Source organism: Pithys albifrons, chromosome 5 (genome assembly GCF_047495875.1).
Source record: "Pithys albifrons albifrons isolate INPA30051 chromosome 5, PitAlb_v1, whole genome shotgun sequence".
Taxonomy (NCBI): Eukaryota; Metazoa; Chordata; class Aves; order Passeriformes; family Thamnophilidae; genus Pithys; species Pithys albifrons.
The window spans coordinates 11814938-11831313 of NC_092462.1; the positions used below are offsets into that span (position 1 = coordinate 11814938).

The 16376-nt window shown below is 38.8% G+C and overlaps 1 protein-coding gene across 1 annotated transcript in view; it reads left to right on the top strand.

The window, feature by feature from the left end:
- The window catches only part of TBC1D9 (TBC1 domain family member 9), a 52472-nt gene that overhangs the window by 18542 nt on the left and 17554 nt on the right, over positions 1-16376 (top strand). The window contains exons 3-9 of the mRNA XM_071555705.1: positions 4958-5076; positions 6506-6734; positions 8218-8479; positions 9569-9776; positions 12452-12658; positions 14334-14504; positions 14953-15103. Coding sequence (XP_071411806.1) covers positions 4958-5076; positions 6506-6734; positions 8218-8479; positions 9569-9776; positions 12452-12658; positions 14334-14504; positions 14953-15103 — 1347 coding nt within the window. The remainder of the gene's footprint in view (positions 1-4957; positions 5077-6505; positions 6735-8217; positions 8480-9568; positions 9777-12451; positions 12659-14333; positions 14505-14952; positions 15104-16376) is intronic.

Sequence of the window (16376 nt, forward strand, 5' to 3'; positions counted from 1 at the left end):
CAGTGCAACACCTCTAGCTCAAAAGTTTCAGATGCTGTTTTAGGCAACAGCTAAAACTGTTCATTTGAAGGAAAGTTGAGAAAAAGGACAAATGAGGGGTGCACACATACCTGTCTTGTCTTTAATGGCCTGGTAACCTCTAGCACCCCCAGTGCTGCCTGGCATTCAGAAATACTGGTTAATGAAGCTGTAGGTTTCTTCTGGCCTAGCAGTGCTGTCTCTTCAGTGCACATTCTCTCAAGAAAAATTTTGGCATTTAGATAATTTCGATGACTTTTCTTCCAAACAAATCCCTTTTTGGGAAGGGAAGAAGAATGAATGAGGGTTTGCTATAGATGTAATCATTTTAGCAGTTCTGAGCAGGCTCTGTTCTTAGAAGCATATGATTTGTGTGTCTGACAAAGGTCATATCAAACCTGTGTCATGTTCTGAATCCAACAGGAAGCTTTTTAATAGCTTGTATTAGCACAGGTATTACTTGCTATTTTTGATAGTACCAGACCTAAAAGAAGGCATCAATTTGAACAACTTTTTCCCCCCTCTATATCTATTAGTACCAACTCCCTGAGGATTTTAAAATTCATATGACATAATTTGCCTTTAGTAAAACCAGATGTTAATGGAATTGTCAGTATTATGAAGGATTTTTCCAAATCTTGATTTGGCTGCTTGCTTTGTACTGTCATCTACTTTACTGTGACCATAAGTAATGCAGGTCAGCTTTCCATGGATCTCAGTCATGGGAAAGAAGTTTAAAGCACTTGCCTATGTGTTTATTTCCACTATTGGTGCACAAGTAGCAGTAGTTGCAAGTGCACATACAATCCCTTTTTCCCATCATCCAGATGTCAGTGTGCAGCAATTAGTAAGCACTTCCATCTCATCAGCTTGAAAGGGGGAGTGGAGGACACAAGTTTTCTTGCTGTTTGCAGACTTCCTTTCAAAGAAAATAACTTCGGAAATTGATCATGTGAATTTTCTTCAGGTGTTTTTGCAGGTTGTTTTCCCTATAGACAATGACTATAATTTTATACCTACAGTGTGTGCCCTCAGGTAACCAGGGGCATAAAATGGAAGGCAGATGAGTTATGGCCCCAGAATAAATGAATGTACCATTCATGTAGAAATTTGTGATGTTGCTTAACTGTGAGAGTTTTTGTTTTCTTCTGTGACAGATATTGCAGATTTTATGTAGAATTATGGTACTGTGTTTAAATTTAAGCTAGTGTTAAAAAACATGCTCTTCATCTGAAATTAGCTGAAATTGCTAATGTAGTTAATGTATATATGTGGGATTCCCTTTTGTGGAGTGTTTCTTGAATTTTTAGTCTCCTAATATCTGGCTGATGGCTTAGTTATTTTTGTTAAATTATAAGACTGCACAGCTTAGTCTTGTCACCTGAGGGGAATAGTGTGGGTTTAACAGGGAGGTAAGATTTTATAGAAAGCAAACAACTTATCTACATAACCTTGAAGCTGAGGAGCCCAGGGTCCCCTAAGGCTCTGCACTGTGGTTATTTTATGAATTTGCAACTAAAGCAATTCTGTCTGAACTGATCAAGGGTTCGTAAAATTATAGAGGTTACTAAGGAGTTTGGTTGCATTTAGCTATGCAGCTTGGATTTGTCCTGCATTGTCCCTCCCTGTTCCCTAAGGGTAGTACTGGTTACTTGGTACTTGTAATCTCTTACTCTTGTAGAAATTTATGTTTTTCATTGCCAGCAAGTCAAGGGACGTGTGTCCTTCTCTGCTCTGCACTGCTGCACATTGAATATTGTGTGCAGTTTTGGCCACCACAATATAAAAATATATTAAGCTCTTAGAGAGCATCCAAAGGAGGGCAATGAAGATGGTGAAGGGTCTGGAGGGAAAGCCATGTGAGAAGTGGCTGAGGGCACTTGGTCTGTTCAACCTGGGGTAGAGGAGACTGAGGGGAGACATCACTGCAGTTACAACTTGCTCAGGGTCAGCCAGATCTCTTCTCTGTGACCAGTGACAGGACCTGAGGGAAAGGCCTGAAGTTGTGTCAGGGCAGGTTTAGGTTGGATATTAGGAAGAGATTCTTTATGCAGAAGGTGATCAGGCACTGGAACAGGCTCTGCAGGGCAGTGGTCACAGCACCAAACCTGACAGTTCAAGAAGCATTGGAATGATACTCTTGAGCATGTGGTGTGACTCAGGGATGGCCCTGGGCAGGGCCAGGAGTTGGACTTGATGATCGTTGTGGGTCCCTTCCAGCTCAGCAGATTCTGTGAGTCCATCCTCTGGGCAACATATTTCCACAAACTGCTGCAGTGTGGGTCACTCTTCCACAGGGTACAGTCCTTCAAGAAGAGGCTGCTCCAGTGTGGATCCCCCCCAGGGTCAAACATCCCACCAGGGAACCTGCTCTAGCATGGGCTCCTCTCCCCACAGGTCTGTGCCAGCAGCCTACTACAGCATGGCCCTTCCAAGGGATCACAACTTCCTCTTGGACACCCACCTGCTCCAGCATGGGCTCCTCCACAGGCTGCAGGTGGATCTCTGTATCCCAGTGATCCTCCATGGGCTGCAGGGGCACAGCTGTTTCACATCATCTGCATCACAGACTCCAGAGGAACCTCAGCTTTGGTGCCTGGAGCACCTCCTGCCCCTTCTTCTGCACTGACCTTGGTGTCTGCAGAGTTATTCCTCTCATATTCTCCTCTCTTCTCTGGCTACAATTAGATCTGTGCTAAACCCCATTGTTTTCCTCTTCTTAAATATTATCACAGAGGCATTACCCATATTTGTGATGGACCCAGCCTTGGCCAGCGCCACGTTCATCTGGAAGCCACCTGGTGTTGGCTCTGCCAAACATGGAGGAAGCAGCTCCTCTCAGAAGCCACCCCTATAGCCTCCCAGCTACCAAAACCTGGCCATACAAACCCAAGACTCTGTTCAATTATTTTTGCCCTGCCTTGAGAGTTAGAGGTATTGCTTAATTTACCTAAAAGGCCAATAATGTCTAAGTGATGAATATTTTAATATGCTAAGATAGGCAGTAGCAGAGATAAAATAACCAGTAGCTTAGAATGTTGTAGCAAAAGTGTTTTTTAATACTGAGTGAGCAAAGCAAAGAGAAAGACCTAGCCTGTGATGATGAATTTTGATGAGGACTGGGGTGTAGGTTTGGGGCTGATTTCATGATCTGCTGTGAGTGAGACGTGGAAGAGTAAATAGTAATATAGTGGAGACAAAAAGCAGTGAGAAAAAAAGGGATGGATTGTTACAAGTTGAAAATAATCAGCCAAAGCACACCCATAAGAAGTGATGAAAAATAATTGATGAACCACAAACCAGAAACAGACAGCTTTAATAAATAGTTCATCATGATGTTGTGTCTGCATTGCTTGTCACTGCTCTTCAAGAGATAAGCGATTTTTCTGATGACAGCCTAGTTTTTATATACATAGTTCATGAATTTCATCATTGATTTTTACAGCAGTGTAAAAGCCAAGAGGAAATCAAATAGCCTTCAGACCACCTCCTGAGTTCCAGAAAGGTCTAGTTATATCCAGTAGTTTTAAGGAGAAGCAGCAGTGGTTCTGAAATATTGATTACATGTGTAGGCTGTTCTGCAGCTTCATTTATGTCTCTGTACTATGACTAGAATTGTGAAATTCCCCTGGAAGTTGCACAGAATATTGCATTCTGTTGCCTTCACTGGAGCTGTGTTAAAGCTCTGACTCAATATTGCTCCCCATCATTTGTTCTTTAAGTAAGCTGAAAAGGTTATTAGAAGCAGCTTGCTGCGCTTTGACCTCTTTCAGTTGTTTCACATGAGCTCTTCAGTTTGTTGAGTTCTGTAGGCATTAGCAGGCAGGTGCATCTACTTGCTAGTTCTGAGATAAACAAGTCAAATCTGTGATTTGAATAAAGAGATGGCATAGTGTTGATGCTATTTTCTACCTGTACTGGGATACTTTTAGCAAAGCTTTGGATGTTCCTGTGTGATCATGTAGTGTTTGTTTTCTGAAACTACTTAGAAGTCCCAGTTTTGACATAATTCCCTCAACATACTTCTTTTGGGGAACAATTATTTAATGAATACTTGAATTTATTCTTCACAGTGGGCACAGAGAGATACTGAACACCAACAACTTCATTCTACGATGCTGAGAATGGGATCAAAATGGAAGTTCTATTTATTACAATCCATCTGAAGTAAAACACAAACAAAACTTTGCATATATAAACTCTAGTTCATACATGAAACTTTTTCATCCCTGTTCCATAAGACTTTACAGACTATATGTATGCTGATTCCTCAGTGTCAGTTATTTCACTTGACCCCTGGTGGTCTCCTAAGGAAAAAAGGGTCATCAAAATTTAGTTTTATTATTTCATCTTTAAAAATAAACCATCTCTGACAACCCTCTTCGCCTAAAAGGTGCAGCTTTCTTATAGGTCTTTCAGCACTCTTCTTTCAAGGAAGGGACATTATAATAGAATTGGCAGGAAATTATCCTTTTTAGCTATTATTCTTGAAATGTTATCATTGTTTCATAATTTCTAGATGTATTTAATGGTGAAGATTTTATGAACCAATGGTAGAATATACAACTGTAGGGCTTGTATTGTCAGTTCCTAGAAGATACAGGTAATACCTTTGCTAACTTTCAATGTGACATTGGGCAGCTCAGTGTCGTTATTGCAGTTAGAATTCTACATTGTAGGGGGCTTTTGCTCATGATACTGACATAAGTAGTTTGTGCTTCTCACAGAATAGTCTTGAACGTTGCTGCCTTTCTATTATGCAATTAAATACAATGGGAGAAAAGTTTGGAATTTCCAGAGGGACAGCTTTTAGTGAAATCCTGCATCTCCAGTTACTGGCAAATGTTCTCAGAGTCTTCTGTTTGTGATTAAGAGAACACTGACACTGGTGAATTATTGCTTTTGTGACTTTTGGTTGGGTGTTTTTTTTTCTTTACAGGTTGCTCAAGGAAGGAAATCACTGAACACTGGGAATGGCTTGAACAGCATTTGTTGCAAACTCTTTCAATCTTTGAAAATGAGAATGACATAAATACATTTGTCAGAGGAAAAATACAGGTAGTGTATATACTGCTGTAAATCTTGTTAATGATAAGTGTAACTGTGGAAGGAAAACTGATGGGAATTCTAAGCAAATTTTACCTGGTAGTCCCTAGGCTGCTCTGTGTTTTTGAAGGAAAACCAGATGCTAATTACAACTTATGTGTAAAAGTTAGGGAAAATGGGATTAGTGCACATAACTATAGCAGTGTAATTTTTAAAAAAACATATAAATGTATAGGAAGGGCTTCAGACATTGTAAGTTCTAATATTAATTGCACTGTTTCCTGTCTTAAACTTTGACAGTTTTCTATGTAACTACTTTTTCCAGTGCAAAGCTTAATTTTTTTTTCATGTACTCATAATGTCTCCTTCCCCTCTTTTGTGTAGTTAAATCCTGTAGTTTTGGCATTTACATTTCATGTATTAGGGGTTGCTGGTTCATTGGTTCGGTTGGTTGGTTGAGGGGGGAATGGGAATGTTGGTTTCCTCAAGGATTTCATTTCTGTTTATAGGAGAGATAGTAGCTGTACTGGTGAGAAGTATTTTGTCTGTACAAAGAATTATCTAAAAATAAATACTGGGTAAAAGATTGATTGTAAGCAAAATAACTTTATTTACTGGGTGATTCTAAGCACTGTCTTTGTCTCGTTCCTCTCTTAACATTTTATGTAGTAAGTCAGTTGTCTTAAGAATCCCCCAGTTGCTTGTGTTTTACTAGTGAATGAGGTGTGAGGGCTATGGATGCTCACGGAAACATATGAAAAGACATCTGTCTTGTGAAATATAATCCTGGAAGGAAATTGTTACTTCTCAGGATTGGACAGAAATGTGAATTTAGTCTTATACTACTAAATGTTACCTATAAGTAGTATGACACTACTTCTTTTACTAAATGTGAATTGTCTGTCTTATGCTCTGCATTCCATGTAAATATGGAGCCCGTTGAGGGCAGAAAGTGTTTCCATTTTATAATCTTAATATAAAAGGGAGTAGAGATTATTATAAAAGTCATTGTGAAAATAAGTGAATAGACCAGAGCTTCAGTGTAGAACACAAGGAACTGCAGTCTTTGAGATACCAAAACGCAGCTTTTCATCAGACAGTTGCCACTTCAAATTTTATGAAGATCATCTGCACCTGAAAGTGGGAATAATTTTTCCATGGTGACAGTTAATCTAATAGATTTTTTTTTTTCATTTTGCTCAAGGTCCAGTAAGATGGGTCACAGAACTTGTTTGGTATTTTCCCTAATGAATGACAGATCCTTTTTTCCTTTTACTTTTGCTACCCTCTTCGATTAAATATTCTGGTGAAATCCTATCCCTGTCTCCCCAGGGAGCATATTTATGTGGAGGAGGAAAATATTACAAATCAGAATGGTAATTAGGTTATCTGGTACCCCATGGCAACTAACGTGATGTGTACTTCTTTCACTCCCTACTAGGGCATCATCGCTGAGTACAACAAAATCAATGGCATCAAAGAGGATGACGACACAGAAAAATTCAAGGAAGCCATAGTGAAGTTTCACAAGCTCTTTGGGATGCCAGAAGAAGAGAAATTAGTGAACTACTACTCCTGCAGCTACTGGAAGGGGAAAGTGCCCCGTCAGGGCTGGGTGTATCTCAGCATTAATCACCTTTGCTTTTACTCTTTCCTTATGGGCAGGGAAGGTATGTTTTTGGTGAAATGGTGATCTGTGTATCTAAGAACTGTTAGGAAATCTGTAGTTTGTTACTGTTCACTCCCTGAGCACTGGGAGTACAAAGACAGTGCTGAGGAAAAGAGGAGTAGGGAGCTGATTGTCATGCTGCTTGACTGTGTGCTTTAGTTCCCTTGTTTGGTTTGTATTTCTCAAAGTAGTTCTCTGTAAAACAATACCTGTGCATTGTTTAGAGACATGGTTCACCTCAGGGACTATGCCCAAAAGGGAATAGGGACAAGATCACACCACTTTGACTTTTTCTGCTCTTATACAATCCTCCAGTACTTCTCTGGAAGACTTTGTAACCTGAAATGCCACATGTACTCTTGTACAACACCAGAACATCATAAAAGTCTCAGAGGAGACTCAGAATGATCTACACAGAGCGGATGCAACTAGTCTGCTCTAGAGGGAGTTAATTCAAAGCAGTGTGGAGGTGAACGAATCTACAGTACCTGGTGATAGGCAGTGGATCAGTTGCAGGTCATAAATGGCTGGATTTTACTTTTTTTTTTAACAAAAATAAATGTCAATTTAGCCTCTGTTTTAAGGAGACAACCTATACTGGTGTCAGAAGAAAAGTGAAGGGTATGTCATTGCTGTAATAGTTGAAATTTCTAATTGTATAAAAATAACACAAGCCTGTCTGATGTGTTTAGACTGTGTTTCCTTGCTTCCATAGGAAAAGAGGACATCAGAGTCTCAGCAAATACTGTGGCAATAAGTTAATTAGATCACCCAAATTGTGGTGTTTTGTAAATGATTAAATTTCAGTTCAGAAAGGATATTGAGGTGCTGGAGTGAGTCCAGAGAAGAGCAACAAGGCTGGTGAAGGGACTGGAGCACAAGCCCTATGGGGAGAGGCTGAGGGAGCTGGGGTTGTTTAGCCTGGAGAAGAGAAGGCTCAGAGGTGACCTCATCACTGTCTAGAACTACCTGAAGGGAAGTTCTAGCCAGGTGGGGGTTGGTCCCTTCTCCCAGGCACTCAGCAACAGAACAAGGGGACACGGGCTTAAGCTCTGACAGGGGAAATTTTGGATATCAAAAAAATTCTTTCCAGAGACAGTAATCAGGCATTGGAATGGGCTGCCCAGAGAGGTGGTGGATTCACCATCCCTAGAGATTTTTAAACGCAGATTGGACGTGGCACTGAGTGCCATGATCTGGTAAATGGACTGGAGTTGGACCAAGGGTTGGACTCTGTCTCAGAGGTCTTTTCCAACCCAATTGATTCTATGATTCTATGAAATGATATTTAAACTCTGCTGATTGCCAAGTGATAGTATTTGTTTGTACAAGCTGTGTCTATTAATTGCTGAGCTCCCACCTTTTCAAGATACAAGAAAAATTCATCTGAATGCATTTTATAAGAAAAGGAAGAGAAATGTTCTTGAACATGCTCGTTTCTGTACTAAATCTGTTTGTTTGTTTGTTTGTTTGCTCCTGCTCAGCAAAGCTAGTTATCCGCTGGGTTGATATCACTCAGCTCGAGAAGAATGCTACACTGCTCTTCCCTGACATGATCAAAGTGAGCACAAGGTCAAGTGAACATTTCTTCTCGGTATTCCTTAACATCAGTGAGACGTTTAAGCTGATGGAGCAGCTCGCCAATATAGCCATGCGCCAGCTTTTGGACAATGAAGGGTTTGAACAAGACAGGTCATTACCCAAACTGAAAAAGAAATCCCCCAAAAAAGTGTCTGCACTAAAACGGTAGGTAGCACAGGCTCCTAGTCATTTGATCCTCCTCAATCCTTTTACTTCCCAGGATTTTGTCCAAAAGTTTTCTAATGTTGCTACCATTTACTGTTACTCCAAAAGGAATGGGTGATTCCAGCAGTGGCAAAATGTGAATATTGGTGACCTATTGGAATAGGAAAGGGAAGACATTTGAATATGAACATACTGGAAAAATAAAAGAAACCTAAATCAAGCTCTCATTTGTTCAGAAGCTCTCCAGAATATCTCTTAACACTGGCTGCATTAGGGAGGTATCTGTTGTAAGGCCATTTTATGTCACCAGCGGAAGGCAATAAAGTGATTTAAGTGTTATAAAGAAATGTGCCCAAGGTTCATACTCGGCCATATAACTGGGTTTGAAAAATTATTCTAGATGATGAGAACTTATTTTAGGTAAGAGAGATACAAAAATTGACATAAAAATCTAACAGATGGAGAACTATTTGGAAAATATTTCTGCTTCTTTTATATCACACTGCAATTTGTTAGTTTCTTTTTAGTTTTTTTCATTATACATTGGTCATGTTAGTGAATCATACAGAACTGTAACCTTTGCTTGTTTATATTTCTCATTACTTGGTGATATCTAACATGCAATATATCACTTAGGTTTGTCTTTCTTAATAGTGTTTTGCACTGAATGTGTTACCAAGACTGTGTTGAAATTGTTAACAAACTCTAACCCTAAAGATTCCATCAAGTTAATAGATAAATCTCAAGGAAGCATTTTTTTATTGGTATTTAATAATAAAATGGGTTCACTGTATATATTCTCAGAAATATGAATGGCTGAATATGAGAAGATCACCTGGTCCTTCCCCTCTGAGAAGTCAGGATCAATGTTTGTCATTCACGACAGAATTCTTTTTCATGTAGTTTTAGAACCTTCCAACAGAAGACTGTAACACCCCTTATATGCCAACTATTTCCACTGTTTTGCTGTGCACTCCATACTTAGCCGAGTTATGTGTTGCAATTAACTTGCAATGATTTGCCTAAGAGATGTCTTAAAATGCATTATTTATTTCTTAAAACAAGAGAATCCGTCTGTGGGTTTTTCAGGGATCTTGATGCCAGAGCAAAGAGTGAGAGATACCGAGCATTGTTCCGACTTCCCAAGGATGAAAAATTAGATGGACACACAGACTGTACCCTTTGGACTCCATTCAACAAAATGCATATTTTGGGTCAGATGTTTGTTTCTACAAACTACATTTGCTTTACTAGTAAAGAAGAGAACTTGTGCAGCCTTATTATCCCTCTTCGAGAGGTAAATATTTGCATTTGTAAATTTATAGGGCAAATAATGCAGCAGTATCCTCTGGGATATTGCATCCTAGCTTTGATTTTTTTAAATTGTTTTGGAGAACAACCTTTCATCCTTTAAATCTCTTGTGAGCATACTATTTTGATGTGTTCCAAGTAATATTTAATGATTGTGTATCTTAATCCATGGTTTCTACCACAAAAATTCACGTGGAATTCCTTCTGTCAGATTTCACAACCCTGGTGAGTCATTCCTATCTCTGTATTCTGATTTACAGCCCAACTGTACATGTTTGGTGCCTCATAGGGATGGACTGAAATTTCCTACATCAATGAGTGAAAATTCTGTTAAAAAGTCTGTCAGGAAAGATTTGCTTTTGTCAGGTGTAAAAAGATTAATAGTCCTAAAGTTTTGAACTGTCTCTTCATGCTGACTTGCAAGTGCTTATTCCTGTATATGGAAAATATTTGTCCGCATTTTTCAGATTGGTGTGTTTCATTTTTAAAGCTGGTCACTTAAAGAGGATGTTCAGTAAAGAATTTGTTTGATGAAATAAAAAATAATTATGTTGAGGAGGTTTTTCATGGTTGACTTGATTTGTGGGTTAATGGAAAATTGTGTAAAGTTTTGGAAGTAGTAGCAAAGCTGATGTAACCAAGGACAGTTTGGCTTAACTGAAGAACCATTGAATATTTCAAGGCACTGTTTTTCCCCACAAATAATTAAAACAGTATTTTTTTTGAAATTCTGAAGTACAGCTTCTTCACGGCATGTTGCAATGCCTTTGGTTATTTGAGATAAGACATTCAATTATGGTTGCACTGTCTGGGAAGCAAATCGAACAACAGTCCTTTAGGTAAAAGTGGTGGAGAAGGAGAGCAAAGCTTTCATTTTACAGGACCTCTTTTCCTGGATGTAGATCCAGCAACTGTTTTTGATAACCACAGCTACAGAAACACAGGATTCAAAGCAGCTCTAGACCTTTAAGAAATAGCTAAAGTGTTTTTGTGTGAACAGGTTTAAGCCTCAGCAGCAGCAAGGGGAGTAGTAACCCACTGGGTAATGTCAGACCTCAGAACAACTGATCAGTACCCTTAATAATTAAAGGAAAGCTTTCTATTTAATTACAGCTTTAGATTAGACCCTAACCTAATTCCAGTATTCTGTGGCATCCTAGAGATGTTTTGACAGTTGAGACAAGACACATCGATTCAGAAATTATGATCAGAAAAATCACTGCACCTACAGTAGGTGCACTCTCCATGAGCAGCACTTCAGGTATATGTGTGAATAGAAAATAAGTGGAGCAGAGCATGTTTGGTGTGATGTCTGTCCTGTGCCTTTAGAACTTACCTGTCTTTTGTGCTGATTGCACTGAAACAATTTTCAAGTGGAACAGAAAAACAGCATGGGAACACCTTTTAGCTAATTTCAATATGCTGTTACTGAAGATCCTTTAAGGTAGCAAGTAACTAATAGATTTCTATTTAACAGAAAAATAAAAGGAAGTGGGTAGAGGAGTGATTTGGCACCTGAGCTGTGCACTGCAGTCTTTAAATTCATCTTCAAAGAAAATGTGAGAGAAATGGTTACTCTCCATTTAGCTAGAGAGATATTTATTGTAGCACTAATGTCTTACCATTGATTTTTGTTTTTAAAAGGAGCAAATCTAAAGGTCCTAGCAAACTGAAACGTGCCCCTTTCTGGTTTGAAGGCAGTAGGTCAATTTTCATCACCTAAGAAATTGTTTAAAGTTGCAAAAGCAGTGGTTAAAAGTATTTACAGTTGTGATTTGTGTTTTGTTCAATGTATCAACTGCAATAAACTTGATAGATTGATTTGTTTTTAAGGCTAATAATTGATACTGTTTAGAGCACACAGCTGTTACATAACCCATCAACAGTGTATGACTTAGCCCTGAGATTTCTTTGTGTTAACGTGCTTTTCCGAAAGCTGAGGGAACCAGTTCCCTGGACTCAGTAGATTGTGGTATTAGTTCTGTTTACCACTTTACTAACAACCGAAAGCCAAACAGAAGCCTCCACCAATGTCAGATGTTTTCCTTTATAAGGGAAAACACAGGGTTAGTTTTATTTTGTTGAAAGTTTTCAGAAGCCTCCACCAGGGTTAGATGTTTTCCTTTATAAGGGAAGGTATGGGGTTAGTTTTAATTTGTTGCAAGTTTCTGTGTACTGTGAAAATACAGTTGAAATAACAGTTGTTATCACAGTATGATGTAGTAGTGCAGGAGTGTCCTCTCAAAAATGGCTTGTGCACATGTACTGGCAATAAAAGGTAAGCAAAAGACTTTGCTGATTCAGCCTGTGCTGGTGCTGAGAACCAGTAGAGGGATTTGGGAGTCCTACAAAGAGCCCATAAATCTGCATCCCACAGGTGAAATGCTGTTTTACTGATTTTTTTTTAAATAAAGCCTGAGGAAAATAAACTAAGTAGTTCAGAGATGTTTTGATGGAGAATGTACTGAAGCCAATTGATTGAGGGATGAGAGCCTTCATCTTTAAGTCCTTGTATGCAAATCATGTTTTCTGCAGAGGAATGTCCATAGTGACTTGATGTAAGGGCAGAAGAAGCATGGGTTTATTGTCTTAAGATGGTTTCTAAGACCAAGAAACTTGATTAATTAAAGCTCTTAAGCTCTAGCTACTGTTTCTCCCTAGGTGACAATAGTGGAAAAGGCAGACAGCTCCAGTGTGCTGCCCAGCCCATTGTCAATCAGCACGAAAAATAGAATGACATTCCTCTTTGCCAACTTGAAGGACAGAGACTTTCTTGTACAGAGGATCTCAGACTTTCTGCAACAAACCACTTCAAAAATCTACTTGGAAAAAAATATTTCTGGAAGCTACATCAGCTCAGATGATGAGGTATGTGGAGAAACATGCGTATTTTACAAGAAGGGGATTTTAACTGGTGTGAGGAGAGAGAAGCCAGGTGAAAAGCTAAACCTTTGTACACAGAGATGTTACCTATTTTGCATTAATGCCTTTTAGTTTCCTTAAGCTGCAGTGTTTAAATTTTGTGATTAAGATATTTATTTTTTATGTTAGACCTAAGGGAAATCATTGTTGCTGATGAAAAGCTGCTCTAACTCCTGCTGCCACATTCTGAAGTTACAGTATATCTTCTTGGAAAGTGTCATTTTTAGTTAACTGGTTAATTGGATGTCATTTTTAATATCTATTAACTTGTCCAAGTCAAATGCTATTGTGGAATTTTAATAATTTGAAGAAAGCAGTTGATATGAAACTCCTTTTATTTAAGACTTTAGCTGCTAAATCCTGTCCTTTGATTCTTCTGAAAACAATGTCTGAGCTGAGCAAGTTTGCATGTGATGGCTAATGAACTTTGGAACATTTGAAATAACAAAAAAACCCCTGCCCTGTAGGGGACATCAAATAACCATATTCTGAACCACTTCCTTATGTACATGTGCAAAGTAAATGGTTTTTAAAAGACACAATAAGGTACACTTAGGCACTTTGAATGCTAAACCATCTGCTGAATTCCAGATTTTATGTATGAAATGCAGGTGCTTCATACTATAACCTCATCAGATTTGTTAAATCCAGCAGAGTTTAGTAATTCATATCTCAAAGCAGAAAAGGTTCTTGTGGTGTATCATTTTGGTCTTATGTAGGAAGGTCTCACATTCTGGGTCTGCACTAAGCCATACCTTAGTGTTGCACTGGACATCCCTGCCCTGTTTCCATGTATATCTTAATGGAATTTGTTTTTACTTGCTTTGTTGACGGTGAGGTTTAATTACTGTGTTGTTGTATGCCAGAGCACATAGGCCTCTGTAGTGCTGAAAGTAGCTTCTGCTCTTGACTTTTGCCCTAAATGGATCTAAGTAGTCTACCTACTGAATTATAAACACAAATTAATAATTGTAATACATTAATAATATGACAACATAGACATGCATGACTACTGTTTGCAATTTCAGGCATTTGGTATGAAGTGCTCTATGATATTTTGCTGTACTAGAGTTTCAAAGATGTTTGAGATGTCAGAAAATCTTTTTCCTGTGAAATATTTTTCTTCCAAATCACAATCTGACAATGTTGACTTTTCTGTAGAACATTTTTTTAATCAAGAGGAAAAATAATTTATTTTGTATATATCTGTGTAAACATACATATAGATGTAAATGTGTGTGTATATGTGTACACACACATATAAAAATATATATTATATATAAATCTTATTTTCTGGACAGTCATGGAGCCACCCATGGAGTTAACAGTCAGAGATGTTGACAGGAGACCAAGAGAGCTGGTTCAGTTGCCCACGGCTACTTAATGTTACCCTAGTAATTGTAATCATTGAATTTGATAGTGTTTCAGGGGAGCTATTGAGAAACTGGCAGTCATTTCATTGTTCTCTCCTGGTTTAATTTCTGCTGCCATATGTTCAGCCTGTACATGGGTGACTTTTTGTTAACTGTTAGTGTATATAACTCTTTAGAGTAAAATAAACCATTATGTCCAGACTCTGGCTCATCCCCATGTCTGTGTTGCTTGTGACTGCTTTCTACAGGTGTTTACAAGATCAAGTAGTATCATTTCTGGCAGCCCTCTCAAAAGCCTCAGCTCTGAGTCGGAGGGAGAGCGACAGTTCAACCTCAATGACAATGGCATCCCGACAGCAACTCAGGCTCTAATGACCATGTATCGGCGCAGGTCACCTGAGGAGTTCAACCCTAAGCTGGTAAAATACACTCCCAAGTGCTGTACCTGACTGAAAAAGGTGTTAAATTATGTTTTCTTTAAAACCCACATTTCTGACTCAGGAGAGTTTCATCCTGCCAGAGTTAATAAGTGGTAATTTTCACAGAAATAAAACATTGGACATGATGTTGCTTTACAAGTAGAAATAACTTCACTACAGAAAAGAAAGCAAAGCTGGATATAAATCAAGGAGAGGTTGTATTCCTGTTCTTTAGTACAACTGCTTCAATAATTTTCTCTTAACAGCAAGGTCTACTGGAATAGAAACTGGGAAGCCCACTAAGAAGAAAAATTGGACTGTAGCCAAGTTACTTCTTCTTACCTTGGAAAGTTAGGACAGTCTAGGCTTTTTAGCACTTCAGTTTTCAGTGAGGCAGAGAGCTAGAAAGAGAAGTTGCATCTTTATGCCTGCCTTTTTCTCCTTTTAGGCTAAAGAGTTCCTGAAGGAACAGGCCTGGAAGATTCACTTTGCTGAATATGGCCAAGGAGTCTGTATGTATCGTACAGAGAAAACCAGAGACCTCGTGCTGAAGGGCATTCCAGAAAGCATGAGAGGAGAACTTTGGCTACTCTTTTCAGGTAGGTATTCGTTTGAATGTAAGTGTGGGATTTAAGCAGAAGCATGAGGGGAAAAAGGGATTTCAAAGATGATTAAAGGTGCAGATATTAAGTGAAAATATTTAGAGTGAATAAGGCTCTGATTGTTAGCAGATACCAGGCAGGTTTGGACAAGAGTTCTGGTTCGACCAGTAAATACCCTTTCTTCAAACAGGCTCCCAAAGTTAGGGAAGAATATAAAAAAGCAGAATGCACACTCTGTTACCAGAAGCCAGCAGCCTAGGGGCCTCCTAGTTGTTTAACAACCACCAGCAAGCCTAATTCCCATTTATTTACTGATTTCTGAATCCAATTAAGCTTTTGGCCTTCACAGCAAGTTGTTGCAAGGAATTTCAGAGTTCAAGCATGTTGCGTGGAACCGCTTTTTTTGTTAATAATACAAAAAAAAGGTACTTTATCACTTTATTAGGTGCTCCCATTATGTGAAAAATAGTGAGCAAATACTTCTGTCCATCTTCTGTGCCATGAGGGATTCTCTGTGTCACCTCATGCATTTTTCAAAGTTGAAGAATTTTATTAGTTTTACTATTAGTTACGTGGAAATCAATCCTATCTCAGTCTTTCTTCTTAACCTTTCAATTACCATATGCCTTCTCTAGCTCTGCCCCACTCCAAGATAGTTACCACAGCTACCCCCACCATTTAGGACATGAGCTCACCAGAGACTTTATTTGATGCTTTCTGGTTTGTTTTCTATTTCTTCCCTTACAATACTCAATCATATACATCTCTTTGCTGCTGGGCATTAAACAAATGTTTTCAGAAAATATATACAGGAATGCACAGCTCTGTTTTGTGTCTGATTAACAGCTAGTTTGGACCAATTTTCACAGTCTAATTGATATTTTCCGTTTGTGCTACTGATGCTTGATTTTCATTTCCAAAGAAGGTTTAAAGTCTGTAATGAAATCTCATAGCAACTCTGCGAGCATGCAGTGATATCCCTAAGACAGACCAAGTGCTCTGCCCAAGATGAGAGAGTCATTTTCAGAAGCAGGAATGTGAGTTCCTGTCCCCTGCTGATGTATCATGCTTTCTGCAACCAAACTTCCTCCTCAGGGCAAGTAGCTTTCTTAGAGACATGTTTTGGGTTATTTAGGATAGCCAAACCCACAGCCAGTTGCAGAGGGAGCTCATGATACCATGTGACTGCATAGCTGGTTTGTTCTCCATGCCTCATTTGTTGTTCTGGCTGAGAGACAGGCTTTAGCTTCTTTTTAACCTCAATATAAAA